Source organism: Alligator mississippiensis, chromosome 1 (genome assembly GCF_030867095.1).
Source record: "Alligator mississippiensis isolate rAllMis1 chromosome 1, rAllMis1, whole genome shotgun sequence".
Classification (NCBI taxonomy): Eukaryota; Metazoa; Chordata; order Crocodylia; family Alligatoridae; genus Alligator; species Alligator mississippiensis.
Genome location: NC_081824.1, coordinates 262,205,522 through 262,231,464, shown reverse-complemented (window position 1 = coordinate 262,231,464; position 25,943 = coordinate 262,205,522). Strand labels below are relative to the sequence as shown.

At 43.4% G+C, this 25,943-nt stretch overlaps 1 protein-coding gene across 4 annotated transcripts in view; it reads left to right on the top strand.

The window, feature by feature from the left end:
• The window catches only part of NXPE3 (neurexophilin and PC-esterase domain family member 3), a 37,819-nt gene extending 12,236 nt beyond the window's left edge, over window positions 1-25,583 (top strand). For 3 of the 4 annotated variants that reach the window (XM_059720561.1, XM_059720562.1, XM_059720560.1), the window contains 5 exons: window positions 7,557-8,317; window positions 11,724-11,797; window positions 15,218-15,271; window positions 18,005-18,208; window positions 19,952-25,583. In XM_059720561.1, the coding sequence (XP_059576544.1) occupies window positions 7,557-8,317; window positions 11,724-11,797; window positions 15,218-15,271; window positions 18,005-18,208; window positions 19,952-20,502 (1,644 nt within the window). In that variant the 3' untranslated portion in view covers window positions 20,503-25,583. The remainder of the gene's footprint in view (window positions 1-7,556; window positions 8,318-11,723; window positions 11,798-15,217; window positions 15,272-18,004; window positions 18,209-19,951) is intronic. The other variant, XM_059720563.1, reaches the window with a different exon arrangement.
• Window positions 25,584-25,943: the final 360 nt, after the last annotated feature.

The following is a 25,943-nucleotide window of genomic DNA, read 5'->3' as shown; positions in this document are numbered from 1 at the left end:
TTCCTTACACGCAGCCCATATGCTTGGGCTTGTGTGTATGGTGACCCTGGTCTATTCTGCCTGTCTGAGAGTATGAATTAGAGCCCGCTATTTGCATTAAGTCAGTCTCTGGTCTACCAGCTTGGCAGTGATCATACAGCTGAAGTCTGTGCATCTGAGTTGTTAGGCTTTCCATACTTCCTCAAAATGCTCCATTCTTGGGTATGGAGCTCCACAGTTCCGTGGGTCTGTATTTTTCCAGTCTTGCTATCTGCTTACTTGCTGTTTGTACTTTCCATGCACTTGAAATAACTTGTTGGCTGATACAGAAAAACAGCATGGGCTGATGAGTGTGATACTTGGGAGAGCCCGGGATTTCAGGGGATATACCCAAAGTAGACACTAGTATGGAAACCTCTGAAACAAGCAGGCAGTGGCAGTGATCAGTCAGAAATCTGTCCAGTGCAAAGAGTGCATTAATATCTAGAGAGTGCTTGCCTGAAGGAAAAGGAAGAAAAACAACTCACCGTCTGCCTGCCTTATTGCAAGGAGTTTGAGTGGATTCCTGCCAGTCCCCTAGTGCAGTCCATGGTGCTGCATGAAAGGTTTCTGTGTAGGGGGTGATACCATTTCTAGATTAGGGCTGGAAGCAGGCACTAGAGAAATATGAAAGACATGGGTGCAGAAAGAGACCCCAGTCTAGGCCACAGTGCTGGAGCAGCACCAGAGCACGCCATATAGTCTCATTGGATTAGGATAGTGGGAAGCCAACCTTTCTGCTAGGCATATGACAAAGTAAGTGCTGCACCCTCCCTGAATGCCGTTCTAGTCCCCTTCCCTTGCTTAATCTGCTGCTCTGCTTTCTGCTCCCTCCCCAGTCTGTCATGTGCCACACAAACAGGTTGCTCATGCCACTTGTAGCACATGTGCTGCAGGTTGGCTACCCTTGGATTAGGGGATGTTTTAGGGCTATATTCTGAGTAGGGTAATCTGTATATGGATGGACCTGGGAAACAGCCTGGAGAAAACTAGCAGGTGCTCTCTCTCCCAGTCAAGCATAAACATCCTTTAACACCTTTCCTGCCCTGAAATAACATTGATCGTATACTTGTAATGGATTCCTCATCCAGTTGTCCTAACTTCTCAATTTTTTACTCCTAATTAAATCTGACATTGATACAGTAGGTCCTTGTAAATAAAAACATAGTTGAGTAGACATGAACACTAAGATGCATCCTTGCCCTGAAGAGAGATTCTATGCTCTTTTCATCCTTTTGGCAAGACCCTTCATCTTTGGACTGAAATAGGGACACGTTCCTATATTGCTGTCATTGGCAGTCCCTCAATTCCAGGATGATGCATCTCTATTACAGCTTATTTATGGATCTTGAGATGAGTTAAGAGTCCAATCCTTGACCCACAGATCTGTCTATAGAAGTTGCAGGACTTTTTGCAGTGGAGTATAGGCTGTACTTCTTTCTTGTCCTTTTCCTTCCTCCTCTCTCTCTCTCTCCTTTGCTTCAAGGGCAAGACACTTTCCCTCAAAATGGGCTGCCTCTTGGTTGAGGTTGCAGTGCCACTGGAGTCAGTTGACTGCCAGCTTCTCCCAGCTCTTGATGCCGGCATCCATTTTCTAAAGGTATGCCTTCTGTGCGTCTTTGTAGCATTTCCTCTGGCCACCATGAGATCTCAGGCCATTACTAAGCTGGGAGTAGAACACTTGCTTGTGGATGCCTGACTGGACTCCCAAGTGTCTGGTTCGGCATAGTTGGTGCTTGAGGATCAGCCGTTCATTGCTGGTAACTATTTCAGCAAGGATGCTGATGTTTGTGTGGTGATCTTCCTATTTGATGTGGAGGATTTTCCAGAGGCATCATTGGTGATACCTCTCCAGGCTCTTGAGATGATGACGTTAGGTCACCTACATTTCACATCTGTAGAGGAGGGTGGGGATGATGACTGCATTGCAGATCTTGGTGTCTTTCCAGAGATCACAATGAATAAATTAATAAAGACATGCCGAAACAATTTCCCAAATGAGGTACTTGTACACTGGAGCCTGCATTGGATCTCCTCATCAGTGTTCACTCTCTGAGAGAGGTGGCTATCGAGGTAGGGAAGTGTTCAACTACCTCCAAGGTCTTTCCCTCAATGGTAATTTGGGGACAAGTGGTCACATTGAGGGAGGCCCAGACTTCAGTAGGCTTCTCCTAAAACATCCAGCACAGTCTGAAGTTTTCCTTCAGTGTGCACAAGGATGGCACAGTCATCAGTGTGTTGAAGGTCAAGGAGGGTTGTTTTGAGTACTTTGGTCATGGAACAAAAATGATCCAGATTGAATGCCAAATGGATAGAGGGCTCTTCCATGTCAATTCAGAGAAGAAGGTGGTCCTTAATGAGAACCAGGATGACTCTCAAAAAATGGAGAATAGAGTTAGAGTGATAACACATCCTTGCTTGACCCTAGTTTGGATGACAAAAAGATCTGTCTCTGATGTGCTACAATAGAACTGTTTCAGTCTTCTGGTCACAGAGAAGCCTCATGACCTCGATGTACTTCTCAGAACATCCAAATCTCTGGCCAGTACCTTCCACAAGGCTTCTATGATCGATAGAATCAAAAGTCTCAGTAACATCAGTGAAGGCCATATACAGGTCCTAATGTTTCCAAAACTTTTCTTGGATGTGATGGGCAACAAAGATCATGTCATTTGTCCCACAGGATAATCTTAAACCACACTGAGATTCTGGCAAGACTTCCTCAGCAAGAGTTAAAAGAATGGTTCAGGAGGATGCAGGCAAGAATTTTTCCTGCTGTGGAAAGAAAGGCATTACCTCAGTAGTTCCCACACAAACTTATCTCCTTTCTTGATGATAATCATGATGTTAGCATTCCTTAGGTCCCCAGGGATCTCTTCATTGTTCCAAATTCAGAGAATAAATTCATGGAGTCTCAGTACCAGTTTCTTGCCACCAGCCTTGTTGATTTCAGCAGGTATGCCATCCAGTCCAAAACCCTTGTTATTCTGTTTCCTTGATGGCACGCCACACTTCTTCTAGGACAGGAGGGTTGGTGAGGGATCCCCTTTCAGGGTGCTGGGGGGATGGATTCAGTGGTGGTTTCTACCACAGTTGGCTCCTAGTTGAGGAGTACCTAAAAGTGCTCTTTCTATCTAGCTTGGATAGATTCATTGTCTTTGAGGTGTGTTGAGCCATCCTGTGATTGCAGGAAAGTAGGACCATGGGAAGTTGGGCCATAAATGGCTTCCACTGCCTGGAAAAAGCTTTGCATGTCATGTTTGTCAGCATAGAACTGGATCTCCTTGGCTTTATCTTGCCACCACGTATTTTTGAATTCCCAGATCCTCCTTTAAGCTTTGACTTTGAGAAACCAATACACTTCCTTTTGCTACTGAGATGAGGTACTATCTTGCCAAGCAGAGTGAGATTCCAGTCATGGAGGGCTTGGATCTCAGCATTGCTCTCATCAAACCAGTCTCGGTGTCCAGGGGTGGTATAGCCAATGGATTTAACACAGGCTGTAGGGACGGTGATTTTAAACCCCTTCCAGAGTTCCTCAATGTTGCCTTCATCTATGGACAGGGGCAGAGAGCTTTTTATGGAGACACTGTTGGAGATCCTTGTAGACCTTTGGCTCTTGAAGAGATTAGGTGTTGAGAGTCTTCTGCATTGCTTTTCTCTGTTTTTTGGTGTTCTAGAGCAAGCCGGATGTTAATAATGGGTCTGACAAGATGGTGATCTGTCCAGCAGTCATCAGTTCTTCATATGGCACATTTCCTAAATTCACTCCCTTCAAGTGACATTGTAGGGAATGAATACGAGTGACTGGAAAAAGGAGACTCAGAGATGACCTGCTATGGGACCTGCTCAGTGACTTAGAGCTTGGGTCAGACCAGAACTTGGAGTCCCTGAAAGAAGGGGAAGGAGGAGCAGGTTGTCATTTCTTCTACAATTTACAAATTTTTCTTATATCTGAGGCTCTTTTGGTCATTTCTGTCGCAAGGAGCTTGCAGCTTAAATGAAAAGTATGAAGATTGAGGGGAGCGGTCCGAGGCTTTCGGGGGCGCACAGCGGGCTGTGGCCAGCAGCCCTGGCATGTGGGTCGGGGAATGCAGGCTGGCGGACTAGAATTAGGCACGGACGTGTAGCGGTTGATTAAAGATTATTTTACTTACACCGTAGATGGTCGCGGTGCAGGCAGGAAAACTTCGCTTAAGTTGCAGTTACAAACGAAAAGAAAACTCGCTCGAACAAGACCCGTAGAAAACTTGAGCCTCTTAAACCCGGAAAGAGCTCTGGATACCATGATGAGAGTCCAAAAGGTGACTCTCCACGAAAGCGCGCAGGGAAGGGTATGTCGAGGGATCAGGCGGCGACAGGGAGAAGCTAGAGGTTGATCAGGCCCCTGTATCCTTCTTAAGGCACACGCTGGGTTCGTTGGGCTCCGCAACGCTTAGAGTTCTTCACAAGATGTGAAGTTCTCCTTCTCCTCCTCCACGAGATGATTGTGGAGTCCTCCTCCTCCAACTTGGGTGGAAACCGCTCAAGCCTCTTATACGGCTAGCAAGCCAATCGCTAGCCGCTATGTGGGAATAGTTTAGAAACAGCCAATAGTGGGACACAAATTTGCACGCGGGTGGTGGGAACTCCTTTGCACCGGGGTTTTCTCTTTGCAACTGAGAATTGCACCATGCAAAGAAAGCTCCTCGTGGCGGGAAATAATTCTGCAGTGCCAAAGCACACACAAAATCATACCTTTTGGGTCATGACAGAGGGAATCTAATTTTTATAAACATACACATCTTGATTTTGTTATTTGTATTGTAATTTATTAGTTAGGGTTGAGGGGGTTAACATTTGTCCTGGGCTACAGAAGTGAGACACGGGAGAGCATGTCTGGGTTGGTCAAAAATGAGCCTTCAAGAATGGAGCACCTTGAGGAAATATGAAAATCCCAATAACTGAGTAGCTAGAGAGTGTGGAACAAAAAGACCAGATATCTAGAGACTAACCCTTCCTACCCTCCCCCAAACTTTCATGAGTCCAGTATGGGTAAACAAAGAAACAAGATAGATTTGGGAACAACTTTGGTATGTTGGGCTAGGCACTTCTGCTATAGGGGCTGTGGGGCTTTTGCCATGCTAAACAAAAGACTTTGGGAAAGGCTGCCTATGCCCCTGCAGTTGCATTCTGCTGCATTAGCTCCCTACAAAGGAAAGTCCCCAGCAAAAATCACAGTAATTTGGACTTCCTAAGGACAAATATGCTATAATCCAAGGACCCAGTCTTGCTGAAGGATCTTTGGGGCGCGCTACCCCTAGGGATAGCTAAAGGAGGAACTGCAAAAAGTCCCGGGTCTTGAGCAAAACCTTGTAAATCTGTGAGACAGAGGCAGAACTAAACACTGGGAAACCCAAAGGAAGGTTTTGTCTTAGCTAGTCTACTTTGGTGATGGGTACGTTGTGCGGGAGATTTTTGTTTTTGTTTTGTTTAAGCTATTTTGGTCGCTGGAAGTTGTTTCAGTGCTTTGTAAAACCTGGATGGTCCTAAAATATCAGGCTAGCATTAAAAATGGCAGCTTTGTCTTCCTGAGTGAGTTGATTGGAATATTCTCTATGTAATTATAACTACTGTCTGTTTAACTGCTTGTGTATTCTCTTCTGTGTGTGGTTTATTTAAGGAGAAAAATGGTTATTTTTACATTTATAACGCCTCAGATATCCCTGCAGTTGAAGCAACAAATGCTGAATAATAAAGTGTGTGTGTGCCACAGTGAAAATGTGTACAGCTAGATATTTGCAAAAGCTCTCTCTCTTGCAACCGTCCAGTAAACCATAGGAACTGCATATATTATGCGAGCAAAATCAGGAAAAGGATTTTGAAGCCTCTGTTGAAAAACTTCTATCTATAAATAGAGCTCCTCTAAATTTGAGAGGAAGGGATAGTCTTATGTTCAAAGTATTTGAGATCAAGACAGAGCTAGAATTGCTTGTATTTTATTCCCTACTCTGCCAGAGACTTTCTGGGTGATCCTGTAGGATGCCCTTCATTTATGGTCCTACACTTGGACATGGTAATTAACTACTTCACAGGGGCATGCTGCTTAATTTGTTAATATTTGTGGACTCCTGTTGGAAGGTACTGGTCTGAAAAAATGTAAGCTTTACTGTAATGGTAAGGGTTCTTGTCTCTGTTCTCTCCTGTCAATGTACAGAAGAGAACTGAATATGAAATGTGCACAGTTGGCCTTGATACTAAGCATGGTAAGGGCACCTACACATGTGCTCAATTCCTGCTCCAACAGGTAAGGCTCAAAGTCAATACAATGGTACTGTGAGACTGTCTCATTAAATCATTTCTAACATGACAAAATGGATGAGTTTGATTTGAGATCCTATAGCTTCTCTCCTACATTGCTGAAAAATACACTAAATTACTGAATCCACCAATAGAGGAGACAAATAGAAAATGTAGGTCTGTTTTAATAAAAATACATCCCTATTTATATTTCTTTATTGAATACTATAGATTTTAGGTGCAGTTTTTAATATATAGCAGTATCTTTTGTAAGGCTGTGAAACCTTAGTGATGTCAGACCTCAGTGAGGAATTAACGGTGATAACTACAGAGAATTAGCAGATTACACGAATGATGAGCTATATGGATTTCTAGGGTTCTGTCATCTACAGAAAAATTTCTCCATAACCACACTTGTTTTAACATGAGTTTTAATTGAGGCTAATATGTGGAGGATGGACTTGGTGAGGAGAAATCCTGAGGCTTGGGTCTGTATTATCAAAAATGCAGAAATTGGGAACCCACCATTATAGGAGGTGCAGTCGTATGTTGTGCCTGCCACCCTTCCAGGTTGGATTCCTCCTTTGCTCCTGCAGTTCATGGTAGCTGAGGGCCTGATCCTGCTGGAGTTGGACTGCCCAGCCTCTCTTCCTACAGGCAGCCAGTGGTGTCTGCTGTGTCCTGCCAGCTCTAGAGTCCAAGGGCCTGATCCTGACCATTGCCACCCTTTTCAAAATTCTAGATCTGCTGTTGGCCACTTATATCTGAATGTTTTAAAAACTGGCTTTGACAATAGTCTCTGAAATCCCACCAACTTAAGAGTTCCCTCTGCTTGGGCAGATTCAACATTTAAACTTTGCTGACTTTTGAAAATCTCTTTCAGTTCTACAGGGACACTTTCTGGCTCCTCTCCTCTGTTGGATCAGACTAGTGACCTTTATGAAACCTACACCCTAACTTTCCAAATGGGAATAAATTTGACCTCTGGTTAAAATATATAAATTGCATAGATGTCCAAAATGTTGCCATAAAATCCTTTGGTTTAAATTGCATTTAAACAATTGTCAGAGCAATGGAGAGGAGCCTTTATGTAAATAGTAGGTGGGCACCTTGTTTTTTAGAAATATGCTTGCATATTTTCAGGAAACTGGGATGTTTGGTCACTAGCTATCCCAACAAACCCAGGTTGTAGTTTTGATCTTCCAATCAGAACTTTTAATCACCTGTAACATTTAATGTTCTGGCTTCTTTCTCCCCAGCACTTGGATCATAGCACAGTCTCAGGGTTAAATTGGATCACAGAACCTGGTGACCAGCAGTCTTCATCTCGGACAACTAAAATTGCCAGCAAGACTTATTGTGGTTATGAGCATCAAATTTTGTCCAAAAGAGAACGAGCTGAAGAGGAGTCCTTACTTGCTGCTATACAATGGCCAAAACCCCCTGAAGACAAAATCCCTTTTGTACGAAGTACTGATCCTGCCCACAGCGACTTCGTGATTTTAAATCATCACGCACGTTTCAAGGTGGGTGATCAGCTAGAGGTGTTAGTCCGTATGAAAGATTTTCAAGGCAAACCAAAGAAGTATGGTGGTGACTATCTACAGGCAAGAATCCACTCTCCTGTGCTGAAAGCTGGTGCAACAGGAAGGGTTGTAGATTACCAGAATGGTTTTTACAAAGTCTTTTTCATTTTGCTCTGGCCAGGGGAGGTCAAAGTGTCTGTGTCACTGGTCCACCCTAGCGAAGGGATCCAAGTCCTTCAACGCTTACGGGAAGAAAAGCCAGACAGAGTTTACTTTAAAAGTTTATTTAGATCTGGAAGGAATTCGGAAACAACTGTGTGCAATGTGTGTTTGCCCGGAGATCTTCCAGTATGCAACTTCACTGATCTCTACACTGGTGAACCATGGTTCTGTTACAAGCCCAGAAAACTTCCCTGTGCCAGCAGAATCAGCCATGCCAAGGGGGGATATCAAAAGGGCCTTCTGACAGCAGCGGAGAATCTCTTCTTCCAAAAGTAAGTATGTTAGTAAATAGGTAAGTTGGGATGTGGACACAAGACACATTCACACTGCCATAAATGTGGAGCAGACGCACAAAATGTAGCTTTACACAACTGTATGTACTCACTAGGCAAGTTACAGTAATGTGTGGATTATATATTCACATCTTTGGTCACCTGCTCAGTGCAAACAGGCTATTGCAGTTGCAGCAAGGAAAATTTAGGTTAGATATCAGGCAAACACTTTCTCACTAGGAGGGTAGTAAAGCATTGGAATAGGCTACCCAGAGAGGTGGAATCTCCATCAAAACCCAGCTAGACAAAGCTTTGGCTGAGATGATCTAGTTGGGGATGGTCCTGCTTTGAGCAGGGGGTTGGACTAGATGACCTCCTAAGGTCCCTTCCCACCCTAATTTTCTATGATTCTATTACTGGCTTTCTGGCCACTGGGGTGAAGTGCTGTAGTAGTGCCTACTACAGGCAGTGACCTCAGAAGAGTGGTCTTGTCTGTCCACTCCAGGTACCTATGTAACATGTATTGCTGTATAAAATGATGTAAATGCATCGTGTGTCCACAGTTTGTGTGTGGGTGTTCTGTGTTGTTTTTTTAATAGTCCTTTATTTAAATTACAGTCATGTATTGAAGAAGGATCAGGCAACATGTCAAATATAACATTGGTGAAAGGTGCTGGAATGACAGCCCTAGAGGCTGACATCCTCCCTCTTTATCTGCAGAAGAAAGTCCTGCCCAAGCAGTAGCAGTGAAAGTTTTCAGCCATGCTGCTCTGCCAGCAGGTTTCAGTCTTAAACAATTTGGAAATAGATTAGGTCATCCTCTGTGCTCTGAGTTTATCATCTGAGACAAACTACACCAGCCTTTTTGGCAGGTGTGCCACAAATTAGCCCCATGCCCTCCCCAGGTATCACTCTGATCCCCTTTCTCTCTAGAGCTACTGCTTTGCTTTCTGCTTTATTCCCTGTGATCCCTGCCTAATTTGCTGTTTTGCTTTCTGCTTCTTGCCCTACCTGCTACCATGCTGCCCGTCCCCTCCTCAATTTGCTGTGTGCTACAGATAGAGGCTTGTGACACCTGTGCTGCAATTTAGCCACCTTTGGAGTAGAACATCATGTATTATGGTGGTGATGTTTTTTCTGATTATTTCTTGTTTTTGCAACTACACTAACCTCAGTGCTGAATGTATATTTTGGCAAACAATAATCTTTCATAAATGTTTGGCATAACATGGTCTATTTTTCATTGTCCTGGATGACCTTCAAATCCTAAATTTCACAGCAGTTCAATTATGAGGAAAAGAACTGGCAGTGCAAACTCTTCTTGAGTGACTAGTTTTCAAAGGGGAAGTGGTCCATATCTATTACATAAGGTGCCAAAATAAATTAATTTCGAAATCTTTGTGCACGCATGTGTGTGTGTGTGTGTGTGTGTGTGTGTGTGTGTGTGGCTATGTGTTCTGGATTCCACTTTAATTCTGAGGTTTGGGGGTGGAAGACTGCTAGTATGCAGAATAGATGCCAACGGGCCTCATTCTGTGTGGTACTGGTTTCCCTCCACTACATTGAATCAGTAGGTCTGTGCACTGCCATACCATTCAAAAAAGGTGCTGAAAGCAGGCATTTTGTAATAGTGCTTGTATTAGTGTGGATAATGCATCTGTGCAGGCCTCAAATGAAGGAAGCCTGAAAGATACTACTCTTTCTCATGTAGTTTCATTAGAATGCAGTGTGTGTTTATACCTGAGAACAAGAAATCAGTTCTCTTGGGTCTTATTCTTGACTAATTTCTGTGTCTCAGATTACCTACCTGTAAAATTCTGGTATCCCTCCAGGTGTTCACTGCCTTGTTCATTTCATGTGATCTAAACCAGTGGTTCTCAACCTTTTTTGTACCAGGACCCATTTTAAACATCAATGGCCATTTTTGATGAAGTTAGCCTCAGTCCAGACCTTTTGCCCCCTGTTTCTAGTCCTTAGCCCTCTCATGTGGGGCAGGGGGTGGAAATGGGAGTAGCAGGAGAAGCAAGCAACCCTTCGCAGACTGGAGCTCTGCCAGCCGGCAGGGGAAGACCCATGCTTTCTCACATTTTTCTCCTTTAAAGGAGAATCCATTTTTAAAGTTTGTTTGCAGCCCTTTCATATATCCCTGAGACCCGCTTTTTGGGCCACGATCCGCAGGTTGAGAAACGCTAATCTAAACAACCCGCTTATTACCTCTTTTAGCGACATCCCCTCCTCCTGTCCCTTTCCCTTGTGTATGAAATTTTCTTTCTTCCATTTGAAGTAGGTCATGCCACTTTAAACCATTAAGCCTCTCAGGTACTGCCCTACTCTACCTTTCCTCTACTTGTAATACCTGAATGATGCTTGTAAACAGTACTTCCAAAAGAGAATTATGGCTTGTTTAAGTTTGTAAATTAATTTGAAATCTTCAGGTGAAAGGGGTTATAGAAATGGTAAATAACTCTTGGGGAGGGTTGGTGGAGGGAGAGGGGAGGAGGAGAACCAGGGAAGGGAAGTCCTTTAAAAAAAATCACTTAGCCTTTAAATCTTGCTTTTTATCATTAGTACATAGGATAAATTCCCCAATATAGATTTTCAGAATAGATCAAAGGCTTCAAACTATGGGGGGCAGGGAGGTGGGTGCTTTTTGGTGACTTCCAAATTTGGAGCACTAAATTTATAGGATTTGTATCACGTTGCTGAGCCAGTTAAATTCTCTAAGCACTAGACAGCTCCAAAGTCATTGCCATACACATGCTGTTCCTCATGGCCTCCTTTTAAAGCAATCCAGGAAGCATGCCCTTTGAGGGATTGCATCACTTCTGCTTTTTATTAATTTGCAGATTTTGCTGGCATACAAAAATGTTCCTCAGAAAATCAGTATTTGATTGCTTTCTTATGCTTTTTGTGTATTTTTTATCCACTTTGATGCAAGGTGGTGCTCTGATTATAGATTATTCTGATAAGAGTACTGGAGGCCAACTTTTAGCATTGGAGATCATCCTTTCCAATCCAGTGATGTGTGGGTCAGATATAACATATCCATGCTGTTGAATCCTACAGAATCTATATGGTAGCTTCCCCTACTCTGTCTTGTACAGATATCTGATTGCTAGAGCTGATGCATCTCACTGAGTCTGCACCTGTAAAAATGAGTGTGAAAATTAAAATATGATGTCAAATTTTGGCTAATTAAGGTCACGATAGCACCCCCTGGGGGAGGAGGAATTAATATTGGAAAGAGCTCTTGAAGCTAAGGAACATTTTAGAAGTAAAACCAAAAAATCTTATTTTGTATTCAGTGTGTGCACAAATGAGTTACGAGAAACTGAGGCTAGAAACTAGCATGGTGTAGCAGTATTGTTACATTATATATCCTTTTTTTTTTTAATTATTCTTCAAGTGATGTGAATATCAAAATGCCAGTATTCTCCAGTGGCCCGGATTCAGTGACTGTAAAGCCCCTGAGATTTACAGGTAAAGTAAGCTTTCAAGTTTTTTGTTTTGTAATTCATGGTTAAATCAATTGAAAGAAAAAATAATCATGAGTTAAATATTAATATACAAGTAGCTTTGCTGTCACAGCTATTGTTATAACACATATTTTCTTTAAAAGGTTGATGCATCGATTACCACTGTGTTGTGAGCACTTCTGTCACAAACTCTCTCTCAACAGTGTCACACAGCAGCCTTTGGGTACTGCTGTAGTATATGCACATTATAATAACTGCCTTCCTAAATTAGACTAGCAGAACCAGTTTCACACTTTTCCCCATCATTCCTAAGAATTTTATCTTGGAGGTTTCCTGAACATGTAGTTAATGGTTTACCATGTGTTTAAAAAAAAAAAAGCACCAAAAGAACCCAACCCACCCACACCACAACAAACAAAACCAAACCACAGTGTATAGGGGTGGTGGTTCTGAACTAGGATCCCATTGCAATATGCACTGTACAAATGCAAAGCAAAAAGATAGTCCCTGCCCCAAGGAGCTTACAGTCTATTGTGTGTTCATGCTTACTTGTACACTCAATGCACATATACGTTTTATTCAGATGTTCCTCAATAAAAAGAAAAATGCAGAAAATGAAATTACATAAGAGACTTGCCTCTTAACTAGTGGTTTTTCAAAGTGTTGCTTGAGGCCCAAGGGGATGTTTAAGGGATAATCCCTGCCTTGAAGAGCTTAGACTAAACAGAAGGACATATTGTGGCTTTTTTGCTCCTAGGTCCTGCTAACAGAGAGGCTGGGACATTAAGGCATGCTTAAAGTAGGTTTATAGTCCACACTGGAAAAATCTTCTTCACTTAGAACAGTGAGACAGTGGAATAGGCTGCCTAGGGAAGCTGTGGAATCTGTTTTAGGACATTTTCAAGAAGAGGTTGGACAAGTATTTGTCAGGGATGATGTAGGAGTAACTATGCTTGGAGTGCTCTATAAAGGGCAAGAGTTGAAAACTTTGGACCTTCCCCCTCTGCGTGCGTGCGTTCCCCTCTCCCTCTCTCATATTATAAGAGAGCTCGGCAGCCCTGAGCAGGCTGACATCAGAGAGTACCATACTCAGGAGACAGAAAATGAAGTAGAGCCCCACAATGAGCTTAGTTATGGTAGAATATTAAAGCAGCTGGAATAAGTTTAGGGAATGGATATATAAAGGGGAGTTTTGCCTCTCCAGTTCGAACAGGGGTAGGCAACCCCCAACACATGTGCCATTGCTTGGCACGCATGTCTCAGGCTGGATGGTGGGGGAGCCGCAAGGGTCCTGATCCTTGCTGTGGCAGTGAAGCTCCGGCCCCTTCCCAACTGTCTGCCTCAAGCTGCATGTGCACCCTGCTGCCAGCTATGAGTCAGTCTGGGGCTCTGTGGACCCTCGTCAAGCTGCTTGCAGCCTCCCTGCTACCTGCTTCAGGCTCTGTGGTGAGCAGCAGAGGCCTGCCCAGAGTGCAGGCTGGCTGCGGCAGGCAGCCAAGAGGATGTGAATGGCTACATCATAGTCCACAGAACCCTGGTCTGGCTTGTTGTGGATGGCAGGTGCATGCGCGCCTAAGGGCAGACACTGGGGAAGGGGCCAGGGACTGCAGCACTGGAATAAGGATCAAGCCCCTTGTGGCTCCTCTGCCATCCACCCCTGGCACGCCAACATCTTACAAGTCAAGGTTGTAGGTGTTTTTGGCACTTTTCCCAAAAATGTTGCTGACCACTGAGTTAGAGGGTATGATATGTATGTGGAGTCATGTTTTTTATCCCCTGGTTGCAGAGAAGAATGGAGTGTTTTGGTTTAATTGCTTCTGGGCCTTGCTGGTTGCCACATGAGGCCAGGAAGGATTTTTTCCCCCCAACTAGTGCTACAGGTGATGAGGTTATTTTTCCTGCTTTCCTCAGAAGTATTGGAGGTTGTCTGCAGCCAAAGCTGGGGATTTTGACTGGTATGTGCCAATCATTGCTTTTACTGGGACTAAAACCCAGAAATTCTTGGCTAGAGGGTCTTGCCCATCCACTCATGGTCAGACAAATCATCACATTTGGAATCAGGAAGGACATTTATCCCATGATCAGATTGGTATGGACTTTTGAGGTTTTTGTCTTTTCTCTGTGGTGGGGAAATGGCCCTTTTCCTTGTATGTCTTGAGTACATTTTAACAGCACTTGTAGCCGTGGGACACTGATAAGTCCTCTTGGTGAGTTTGGGCAATATGCCGTGTTCTGTGACTGGGTTGATTGTGTAGTTTTAGGAAAAGGTTAGACAAGGAGTTATATGGGTTGGTTTGGATAGGGATGATCCTGCCTCAAGTAGGGGGTTAGACTAGAGGTTCTTCTGTAAGTTCTTTCCAGCACTACTTTTCTATAACTCTAGTTGGCCAACAGCATTTTTTCCTTCTAGTCTCTGAGACCTGCAGGTGACACTACTAAGTTTTCCTTGATTTCGTCTTAAGAAGCTGATGAATGTTAGGCCACATACAGACGTTCAGTTTCTCCTGGGAGAAACGCTGCTTTCCCAGGAGAAGCCATGAGTGTACAGCTATTCAGGATTTTTCTCTCGGGGTAAAAATGGCTGCTCCAGAACAAAAATAATCACTCCCAAGAGAATTTCTCAAGGGAGAGTGAACATCTGCACACATTCTTTAATGACAGAAGCCATGGCACAGTCTTCTAGCATCCAAGGGTGCTTTCCTCCCATCCTTCCTCCCTCCCTCCCATGAAGACAGTGCATTGCTCATTAAACTCTGCTGCTCCAGAACAGAACGCACAGGCTGACTGATCAGTCTGGGTCAGCCAGTCAGGGCTGCCCTGTGCACTTCTGCCATCTGTCTCTGGGCAGACTTGGGAGTCTGCAGAGCAAGATGTGTGCACTAGGGCCCCCTGGTTGCACAGTGTCAGCACTGCAGACTCTGCTTTTCAGGGTTCAGCATTCAAATATCTATGTAGACATCTCCAAGTAAGTGTTTCTACCAAAAGAACAAACCTGGGAGAATTCTTCCAGATTACTGAAACGTATATATATGGCTTTAGTTACAGTTGCTATGTCCAAGTCCTGTGTAGGTGGCATGATAACTATTGACGATCAAAGACCTTGTAGTATTTTCTTAGAATTAATAGCTAATTAGGAAGGGTTGACAGCAGAAACTCAGCATTTCTCTCCATTAACTCCATAGGGATGGCCACCATCAGGATCATGTATATGCGGGTCCTTTATAGAAGATGCATCTGGTTTCTTTGCTTCTGCATTTATGTGGGTGTAGAGGGCTCTTCTCTTCTACAGGGAGAAGTGCAAGAGCAATGCAGTCTTAAAATGGGTTTAAAGATTTTTATTTTCTCAAGGGCTCTGTTATAACATATTTATTTGTGACTTATGGGGGGGGTTAATGTTTTGTTTTATTTTTGTTTTAATTCTTAGATTTTAGTCATTTAAAGCGGGATTCTGTTCTGTCACACCAGTATAAATATGAAGGTAATGACTTCTTATTCCAGATTACAACTATTGTAAAATTGGAAGACCAACTTTTCTGAACTGCAAGGCATCCAAAATACTTAACTGCTGATTAAAAAAGAATATTAAGATTATAAATCACCATCTTAAAAACTAGGAAATAATAGAATGAAGCCATGTCCATTGGGTGTTTGCAGTATGAAACAAACTTGATCATATTATTATTGCATGCTACTTTTTCCACACATCCCTTGCTCATTCAGTACACAGAAAGCATGGTGCTCACTGAGTGAGCATTTAGTTTTATTTTCTGGGCTCAGTGTCTGGTCTAATGCCTGGCAAAATCCACATCAGAAGTTTAAAATTATTACGTTTTTTCCAGTAAGGCTGTCCACCTGCTGGTCTGTGGGAAACATGCATCCTTTGAGGATTTAAATTGTGGCCCCTGGGCTCCTGCCCAGCCACCTCCCCGCATTGCTTTGGCAGCAGCACAGCTGAAATCTCCAAGCTCCCCCTCTCTCCTTTGGCTGCTCCATCCTGTCCCTGTCCCAGGGGATAGGGTAGTGCGGGGAGCTGAGAGTGAGCCTGGGACATGTGGTATGTTGATGAGTTGGTGGGGGGGCAGTCATGAGCGCGCAGTATAGTGGTGGTGGGTCGTAGGCCTGCAATACCCCAGGTCTGTGTCTGGGGGCGGGGTGATAGCAGACCTGCCAGTGTACCAGTGTGGAGGGAGTCCCCGGGGTGTCTGGTGCAAGGGGGGCCATAGCTTGCCTTGGTGCAGCCCATGGGGTATGCAGTCCCTGTTGGTGCAGCCCATGTGGTGTGGTGCAGGCCGTGAAGCATGCAGCCCCCAACCTCTTGGAAGCTGAATAACTGTTCTGTGGTATTCCTCATTACACAGCATCTGAGTTATTCATGGTAATTTTATGTTTACAACATTTCAATAAGGCAAAGGGATACAAAGAGATTAATGTTAAATGTGCCCGCTAATTTTGGGTGCCTAATTTAAGATAATTAAGACAGGGGTAAGCAGCCCCTGGCATGCATACAGATATGTGGCACATGAAGGCATTTCGCTTGGCGCACGTGCCTCGGGGCGGATGGCGGGGAAGTGGCCGGGGCTATGCTGCTACAACAAGGATCAGGCCCACCCCTAGCATGCTAACATCTTACAAATCGAGGTTGCTGGTGTTTTTGGCATTCTGCCCAAAAACATTGCCAACCCTGGCTTAGGACATTTTTCAGAGTGCTTAAAATCGATGGGGACTGTGGTTTGCATATATGAAGTGCTCTGTGATGTTGCCTGCAGTGTAGATTGTTCAGTTTTTTTGCAAAGCACACTGCATGGTATAAAGATGGGTTTGAAATAGGGGACCTGTGGACAAAATTGCATTTAGCCATGTCATTAAAGACCTGTTGTAATCCATGTAATCACTCAAGCAAATGTTGTATGGGGCTACCCTAACTCTGGTATTTCCTAATTTCTGAGTACAGTGATTTTATCCTCAAGTCTTGAATGTAGCTGTGCGCACAAACGTGTGTACGCATAAATCTTAGTTTTCAAAAAGGCAAACTGAAAAATAAATTCCCTCATGTAGCATCAAGCTAAATTGAGAAATTGATAGCCATTGTAGGTTGTCATCCTTCATCTATGGCCCAGCCACTTCAGGGGAACGAGGCTCACACTTATCTGTGAGTCTCAGAGAGATTTTTTGACAGTATAGGAATGGGGAGACTAAGGAATCCTGGATTCCAATCTGGACTTTGAGGGGGGCACAGACCTTTCTGCCCTTCCTGCTCCTCACTTTCCCTGGGCTTAGACACTTCTTTTTTTTTCTGTTCTTCTGAGAGTATCCCTATCCAAATCTCTGCCAAACCAGTTCCTTGTGCCCCAGGTCTCTATCCCAGACTTTTTGTCCAAATTTGAAGCCCTTCAGTTCTGATTTGTCCTCTCTGCATGCAAGTCAGCAACCCAGCAGGAACAACACTGAAGGCACAAGGAATTCAAGTTGCTGGGTTTGAGTCCTGATACCTGGACCCACAGCAACCTATAGCAGCAAGAAGGACTGATTGCAGGGGAAATCCTCCCCAGCTCTTTGTGGCCCAAGGCTGGAGCATGCTCACTGAGGGTGGAATCTTAGAAGAAGTTAGCCGGCAAACTTGAACAAGTTTCGATTGAGTTTGTGCAAACTAAGATTTTATTGAGGCCTGTTACATGGCCAGTTTTGGGCCTGATTTTCATGGTAATGGCAAAAGGCGTATTTGTGACAGTTAATGTCTAGATGCCCAGTTTCAAGCCTTGTTTCCATAGCACGGTGGCATCAGGACTTCTCTAAGTAATGTTTGTAAGCAATTTTTATAACGTGGATAAAACAGTGTAATTTTTCCTAAAAGTCATTTTTGCTGCATCTTTCTAATAATGAAAAATAAATAAATAAATCCGCTTCAGGCAAACATCGTATGTGGAACACTTCAGTCTGGATTATTTAAATCAGGCAAAGTTGTAAGCAACTGGAATCAGGGTCTTTGAATGGGAAGTCTAGTTAAATAGCTTTAACTATCAGTAGCTTGACATCTACTATTATTAGTTTTGTTGTTGTTCATATTACATGATAATGTTATAGGTTGGGTATTAATCTCTGTCCTCTGTCACACTGCTTTGTTTTAAGGTGTGGGGCAATGTTTTTTGGACGAAAGTTATGGAGACTGTTTTCTATAGTAGCTTATTGACCTTGAGGAATTTTTCTCTTCCAGAATCAGGCAATCTGGAGAGACAAGGTCCAGATGTTTTCCCTTCCGGTTACTATTATGAAGATCAGTGGAGGCCAAGAACACACTGGATTCATCACTTCAACAATTCTGTTGATGTTACCAAATGTTTACAAGGAAAAGTTATCTACTTGTTTGGAGATTCTACAATAAGGCAGTGGTTTGAGTATCTGACAGCATTTGTTCCAGGTTATTATTTGTTTATTTTTCTCCTGGTGCTTACTGGAAAGGATTAGAGCAGTGGATGGCAACCTTTTCAGGCTGTGGGCCAAAATGATCCAGCTTGGGTCAGAGGTGGTAGGGATCAGCATTAGGACCCAGCAGTTGTTGCCATCACTACTTCTCTGTGCTGTGGCACATAGAAGATGCCAGTCATCACTGTTTCTTCCTGTTGCAGCATGGGAGAGCACACATCATGAAAGCCCCACATTTGTGAACCAGTTTCAGTACCTCTGTGGGCCTGATCTGGCCTGTGGACCATAGCTTGTCAACTGCTGAATTAGAAAGTTTTACATCTTCCACATCTACCTACATGTTCCACATCTGCCTACATGCCCTACTGTCAAACTCCTGGGGAGGTGGGGAAACCCTAGAGGAGGATGGACAGCAAAAAAATTTCAAATAAATATTTGGCAAGGTGGCAGTCAACATAGTTCTTTAGTAAAGATGGGACACGCATTAGGATATGCTGTAGGATCCTACTGAACAGATATGGATTAGTATACCGTCATATTGGCACTAGAGAATGTCTTCTGCCTATTTTAAATCAAGACTGTTCATGTTACAGACCTGAAGAACAACACTTTGTGGCCAAAAACTTGTCTAAAGTCTCTCCCAATGATACAGTTGGTCTAGTAAAAGATATTGCCAAAAAACCTTCCTGCTTGCAATTTTTTTCTGGGCCATCACTACATCAACACTTTAACCCTGTTCCTTTGAGATAAGTGGTTATGTTAAAGTTTGACCACCAGGGGGCATGTTGTATCTTCTTTTGGGCATAATAGTGCCTGTAATATTTCACCGGTATAATTTTACTTTTTTTTTTTTGTGGGGTGTTCTTGGACTCATTTTCCTGTTTTGATATTTCCTATTTGATAATAAAATTCAGGTGTCAGTAACTGAATTTTCCATCACATCTTTATAAAGCTATTCAAATGTGTTAGTGGAAACCATAAATATATGGGGGGGTCAGTCCAAGTGATGGCTCCTCCTTTTTTTCCTCAGCTAAATATTATTGATAACATTTTAAACTTGTTATCTTAAACTCTAAATTGAGTTTTAAGGTTGCCAGAGATGATGGTGGGAGAGAAAGGAAGGGCGGGATAATTTATTGTTGCTTCTGAACTTAGAGGAGTGTTATAATGGAGAAAATATACTTGCACAGCTGATCTTTTACAAGAAGGTATGTGAGGTGGGGGAAACAGTTCATCTGAAATCAATCAAAGATGGTGGGGTTTTTTATTGGTTGGCATTTCAGTAAAGCTGTTTTAGCCTTCCAGTAGTGATCAACTGAAGTTCAGATGTATTATGTGAATCTCTTGTATTGTTAAGATGCTTTGGGCCAGATGCTATTCCACCTGTTAGGCACCTAAGTGGATTTAGCCATCTAATTATGGTAAAACAGGATTGGCTGTGAGGCCCTGAAAATTTTCTAATGCGGGAGGTGGAAGAGTCCTTTTGCTTGCTGCTTTTTGTGAGTTAGTATTAAGGCTGAGATGATGGCATGTTACCAAAATAGAAAGGTAATTTTTTTTCAGGGATTGAACAAGGTAGAAAAGGGATCACACTTCGCACCTAACTGGTAGAATAAGATGTCACCCTTGTATACTAAACACTTTTTCTCTGTTTGGTCTGTAAGTGGTGCAAATGCTGTTTTAGGGATGGTAGAAGATGGCAGATGAGGAAACAAATATTTGTTCTCTTACATTTTAGATCTAGTGGAATTTAACCTTGGGAGCCCTAAAAACGTGGGTCCTTTTATGTCTGTGGACCTGAAGCATAGCATCCTGCTGAATTTCCGTTGTCATGGACCACCCATTCGCTTTACGACGGTCTTCACCAGTGAGCTACGCTATATCGCCAATGAGCTAAACGGCATTGTAGGCGGTAGAAACACCGTGATAGCCATAACCATATGGTCGCACTTCAGCACCTTCCCTCTGGAGGTGTATATCCGGAGACTGAGGAACATTCGGAGGTCAATCGTGCGACTGCTCGATCGCAGCCCCAAAACAGTGGTGGTCATCCGAACAGCTAATGTCCAGGAGCTTGGGCCAGAAGTGAGCCTGTTCAACAGTGACTGGTATTCCTTTCAGCTTGACACAATCATGAGGAAAATGTTCTCAGGAATTGCTGTGTTCTTTGTGGATGCTTGGGAGATGTCACTGGCTCATTACTTGCCACATAATTTGCATCCAGAAGACGTCATTGTTAAGAATCAAGTAGATGCTTTCCTGTCCTTTGTTTGTCCTCTAGAAACTTAGCACAATTGGTGAAAAGGAGTTCATAGTTTCACTACAGCAAAACTTGACATGTTTGCCTAAGTTGCTCTTTGTCAGAGGTATAAAATAAAGCCAAGAATGATGTGGACAAACTTTACAGTTACTGCAGTTGCAAGGGAGGTCAGTTGTTTGGCTTTTGAAGTTGACAGCTGAAAGGAGTGGCAGTAAAAGGAAGTAGACTAATTCAGGCTGTATTTATATCTTCCTGTACAGTAGCTTCCTCTTGACCTTGTAAATTATCTCAGATAACTAGGGAGCTCCTTAAGTTAAATCAAGGCTCAGAAGGAAAACTCTTTAAATTATTAGCTTTATTGATAGTCTGTACTGCATGAGCATTCACACAGCATTGATTCTGTTCCCAAAGTCCAATCCTACCTCAGCGGGAAGGATTATTTAGGAGCAGTCTCTTTGTTATTCCAGAGTTGGAGCCAGTATGTAGGAAGGACATTCCTAGACTCCTACAATCAAAAGAAATGAACATATGAACAATTTACCACAAGTTTAAACTGGGAGTAAGGCTTTTCTGAGAGTCATTTTTTTTCAGGAGAACTGCCTTTTTGAGTGTGTGCTCTTGCCCTGCAATAAATGGAAGGAAAACTACAGGAGTTTAGCTCTCAGTAGAAGAGAACACACCTACTGTTCTTTAATTTTTCCATTTACCACAGGTAAAGCGTGTGATCACAGGGAGCTACAATGACACAGCTGATGCATGCTAAAACCCTGTCTGTTGTTTTCCTGTGGTAAACTGTTCATATGCCCACACCCAGAAAAGCACAGTATGAAAGCACAATATGGTTGTTCTAAAATCCTAGTCTGGAGTCTGAAAGGGATGTCCTAAAACCACTGCGTCAGTCAAGAAAGCACAATCTAAAAATCTGGAATTGTCAGAATATTTTTGACAGTGATATAGCACACTAATCAGCCATCAGTGGTGTTTATAGAATGGCTGCTAAATCATCTGAATAACCAGCACTAGCTTTATTTTTGGACTGCTATGTATATATTAAGCTTTGATACGCTGTTGTCTCATCAGTTGGTGGATCTGAAATGGGAAAGATGAACAATGACGATGCTATCTTTGGTAGCTCCTGCACCTGAAAAAAAGAAAATTGCAGAAACTAGTATTCATCACGTTAAATATTTCCTTTAAAAAATGTGTTCCCCCTCATCCCCCCTGTCAGGTGAGCCTGTTTTTCTTTTGTTATTGCATGACTGGGCTCCTGTTAAGGAATAAGTTTTGTTTGAGGTATACAGCAAGTAGGACATACAGTACAAACAGGATTAGGGAGTGAATGGAATGTTAAGTCCATCTCTCAACAGTGTTATTGTAAGTTCATGCTCTGACTGGTTTGATTGATCTTCTGGCTCATTTGCTTTTAGATTTGGCAGTCGTTGCCCCATTTTTTTCAACACCTTCATTTCTGCATAATCTAGCAGTTTCCACTAGTGCAAATTATTTCTTTGTTTTGGACAGCTTGTGCAGTCCAATATTGGCAAGGTCTGTCCACATGTTGCACAGAACTGACTGACTGAATTTGTTTTTGTATATTTGCAATTGTGTTTCTCAATATTGGAGGTCTGGTCTTTGCAGCTGGAGCCTGAACAGGATTTATGCTATCAGTAAGAGTATAGGTTTGTTTTTTGTTTTTAATAAAAGTTTTAATTGGAAGGCATTTAAAAATAAATTGAGATGTGTAAGATCAAAAATTACAAGCACACAAGTTGTGGACTTACATACAAAACAATTCAAAACAAGTTAAAAATGACTGGAAGCAAGTGATATTGTGAGATGACTCCATTCCTACCAAGGTGCATACAAGCACCTTGAGGCAAAATTTGGTCCAGGATAAGCTTTCAGGGGTTGATGCTTCCCTTGGCTCTTCTTAAAGCAGTGTCCAAAATGGTGGTGCTTTCTGTGTTTGGAGATGTTAGTAGAATTACTAACTGCTGATGAACAAGCCTGTGTCAGTTCGTGTCTGAAGGTAAATCACCTTTTTATCAGCCTGTTCATGAAACAAATGAATAAAGGCCCACTGAACTTAGCCATGTAGCTTTTAGAGGAGGCAGAGCCTTTAACCTAATTGTGCTGACATACTGTTGGAAAAGTTCACAATCCCCAGAAACCAGCACTGGGGGTTAGAAGCAAACTTTTAACTTGCGGGTTAAAGTTCTGCTCTCCTTGTTCACCCCTATCATATGTTCATTTACAATGCATTCAGGTCGTGGGTGCATGTGTTGCTGGTCAGCACAATCCTTCTGTTTCTTGTTCCCCTTGGTTCTTTTTGATGCCAATTTTGTCATCTTCAGCAGCATCTTGTAGAGCAGGGGTGGGCAAAATGCGGCCCGCCAGACCATTCGATCCAGTCTGCGGGGCCCCTAAAAAATTTAGAAAATTAATATTTAGCTGCCTGTCATGCGGCCGTCGATGGCTTGCCAAAACTCAGTAAATGGCCCTCCACCCAAAATAATTGTCCATCCCTATTGTAGAGGTTTAGAGTTGGCAGGGAAGAAAAGGAATATCAATCTGATTTGGCTTTTTGCTACCTTTTAATCCTGGATGCCAGAGTCAGCAAAGGTTTGGAGTTAGGGGTAGGGGAGTTGGAGGTATTCTGGGCCATAATCCTCTGGATCATCCCATGCACAGTCCCCCATCAGCTGTTGCCATTGTAGCCAGACCAGGCTCACTGATACAGTTGATTATCTGACCATTGCTGCACTGTGACTCACCTCTGCGGGGATCCAAAAATACTTGAAACTTGATGCTGCTTGAAGCAGCATCCACATTTCATCCCTTTTTTACTGTGGCTCTTCTGCAGCTGTCAGAGAGCTGGGTGGGTTGTGGGGTGGGAGTGAATATGTGCAAGAGAGAGAGAGGGATCCTGGTGTTTTGTCCCCTTTTTTCTTTATGGTTGACAGGCTACATGGACCCTATTGCAAAAAAGGAGAAGGAACTACTTGGAAAGGAAGCATCCTACCTGGCCATCTTTCCCTTGTGCTGTCTTTTTGCTGTCTCTCTCCCCACTTATCACTGTGCATCAGGTGAAAACACACAGATGCAAGTGGCAGGTTCCTGTCAGTATGTTGGCAACATGCCCTGAAATGAGTCCTACGCGCTGATTTGTTCTAGTTGTTCCTCATTGATAGTAGGGCTGTGCAAAGCTTTGGGTGCCGATTCTATTCGGAGAAGATTCAGCCTGATTCGGCAGTTGAATCTCTGAATCTAATCAGGAGACCAATAAAAAGGTCTGAATCGATTCAAAGCTCTCCGAATCAATTCGGAAAACATTCAGGCAGTCCCTGCTTACTGCCACAGGCAGCTGGACCTGGACTCTGTGCTGGTAAGTAGGGGGTTGAAAGCACTGGAGGAGGGGAGAGGAGACCATGGGGGGACCCCTGCCAGGCTCCATCACCTGCCTGCTCTCCCCATGGCTGCCCTGCCTGGCCCCAGCCCCTGGTGCTTTAAAAAAAAAAAAAAAAAAAGAGCCTTGCACTTGCTGGCTGCTGCCAATGGGGGGGAAGGTGATCCCCATTGCCCTGCACTGCATAGGGGGGCTCTGCCACAAGCCCCCATCCCCTGCTCGCTCTCTCTGCCCCATTGATAGCTGCCCTGCCCAGCCCCAGCTCCTGGTTCTTTAAAAAAAAACCCAAAAAACAAAACAAAAAAAAAAGCAGAGGCCTCACTGGCTGCTGCAGTGGCTGTCAGAGCTTCTGAGGGCTTGTGGCAGAGCCCCTCAATACAGCATGGGATAAGTGGGGAACCCCACCCCCCTGCCAGCTTAGCAGCAGCTACTGAGTGCTGGGCTTTATTTTTTTAAAGAGCCAGTATGTTGGGGCTGGGTGGGGCAGCCATTGACAGGGCTGGGAGAGCGGGTGGGGGATGGGGGCTGTTTGATTCAAAGATTCGGCCGATTTGCCAGTGGCTGAATCTCCAAATCAGATTTGGCCGAATTTCTGCTTTTGGGATAGTGATTGGGACAGTGATTCGAATTGTCAAATCAAATCAAATCACTGTCCCCTGAATTGGCCAAATCTGAATCCAAAGCAAATGCTAGCCACTTTGCACAGGCCTAATTGATAAGTCTCAAAGCACTTGAACAACCTTGTTTTGCAGATGTGACTTACTCAAAGTCAGCTGGTAGTATAATGACAGAGCCAGGGACAGAACCAGGTCTCCTAAGTCCCGGTCCTGTGTTGTGTTGTCTTGGTCACTTCCTTTCTATTGTGCTTCAGGACCCCAAATGGCATATTGAATTCACTTTGCTGCCAGCACTGGATTTAAGGCAGCATGAGAAGTGAGTAAGCCATGGTGCCGGTGCTGTGGGAAGCCAGTCTGGCAGAAGCTATGCATGTTGTGCCTCTGATCTCTATAGGGTTTAATGCTTTTATTCATGTTTGTGCAGCACATACCTGTGTTTAATCATGTTTCTTTATGCAGCCGGCTAAGAGCGTGGACCCTGCAGCTTAACTTGTGCCTCTGGCTGACCTGGTTCTTTCCCTCACAGCTGGTTTGCCCATGTTTATGGCTGACTGCAAGAGTACTCACCACATAGTAAAGTATTGGGAGGCCACTGGAAGTTTTGGGTAGTTAGGTGCCTGACAAGCTAAAGTAAACTTCTTATTTTGAGAGAAATGTGCAAAATAGGATGAATTGCAGCAGGTTTGATGCTATGTTAGCAGTTTCAAGGAGGGTCAGATTGCGGGGGGAGAAAGGTGGGGCAAGGAATGAAAGAACTGCCAGAAGGTATATTTCTGCTTTTTCCTTTGAAATTAGTTTCAGTTACGACTATGGATAATTTTATTTAGGGCATGAACTTCTGAAATAGTAAAATTGTGACTTAACTTTTTGGTTAAGAGCTAATATTTATTGTTTTGGGGAAGGGAAAAGGGTAGAGTAAAAAATAAAACTATTAGTGCTAAAAATGTCGAAAACCAAGGACACTACACTTCTAAATATCAGCCTCAAATGTAATTGTAACCCTGATTTTATCTTGCCCGCTGTGTATGTATTATATTCATCCCTAAAGACATAACTACCAGCAATAAAATAAAATATTTTTAAAGCAGTGACTTTATGGTTTCTGTTCCTAAGGTAAACAATGTTTTAAAGTCTTGTAAATGGATTTGAATAACCAAGCACCCACTACTACCTTGGTTGCACTTCAGATATAGGCCACAGGCTCCACAGTAAAAAAGGATCAGGTTCCTCACTGCTGCTGCCTTCAGCAGGCACCTACTAAAGGCAGAAGCGGGAAGAGGCCTGATCTTTTGGGTTTTTTTCTGTGGAGTTTGCCCGCCTTTCCTGCAGTCAGGGAGTGAGCTGCCGGTGGGCCAAGCAGCCCTTAAGCTGCAGGGGGCCCTGGTCCGTCCCTCCACGGAGGAGAAACACATGTATGTGTTTCTTTGAAAGTGGATTGGGCTGGATC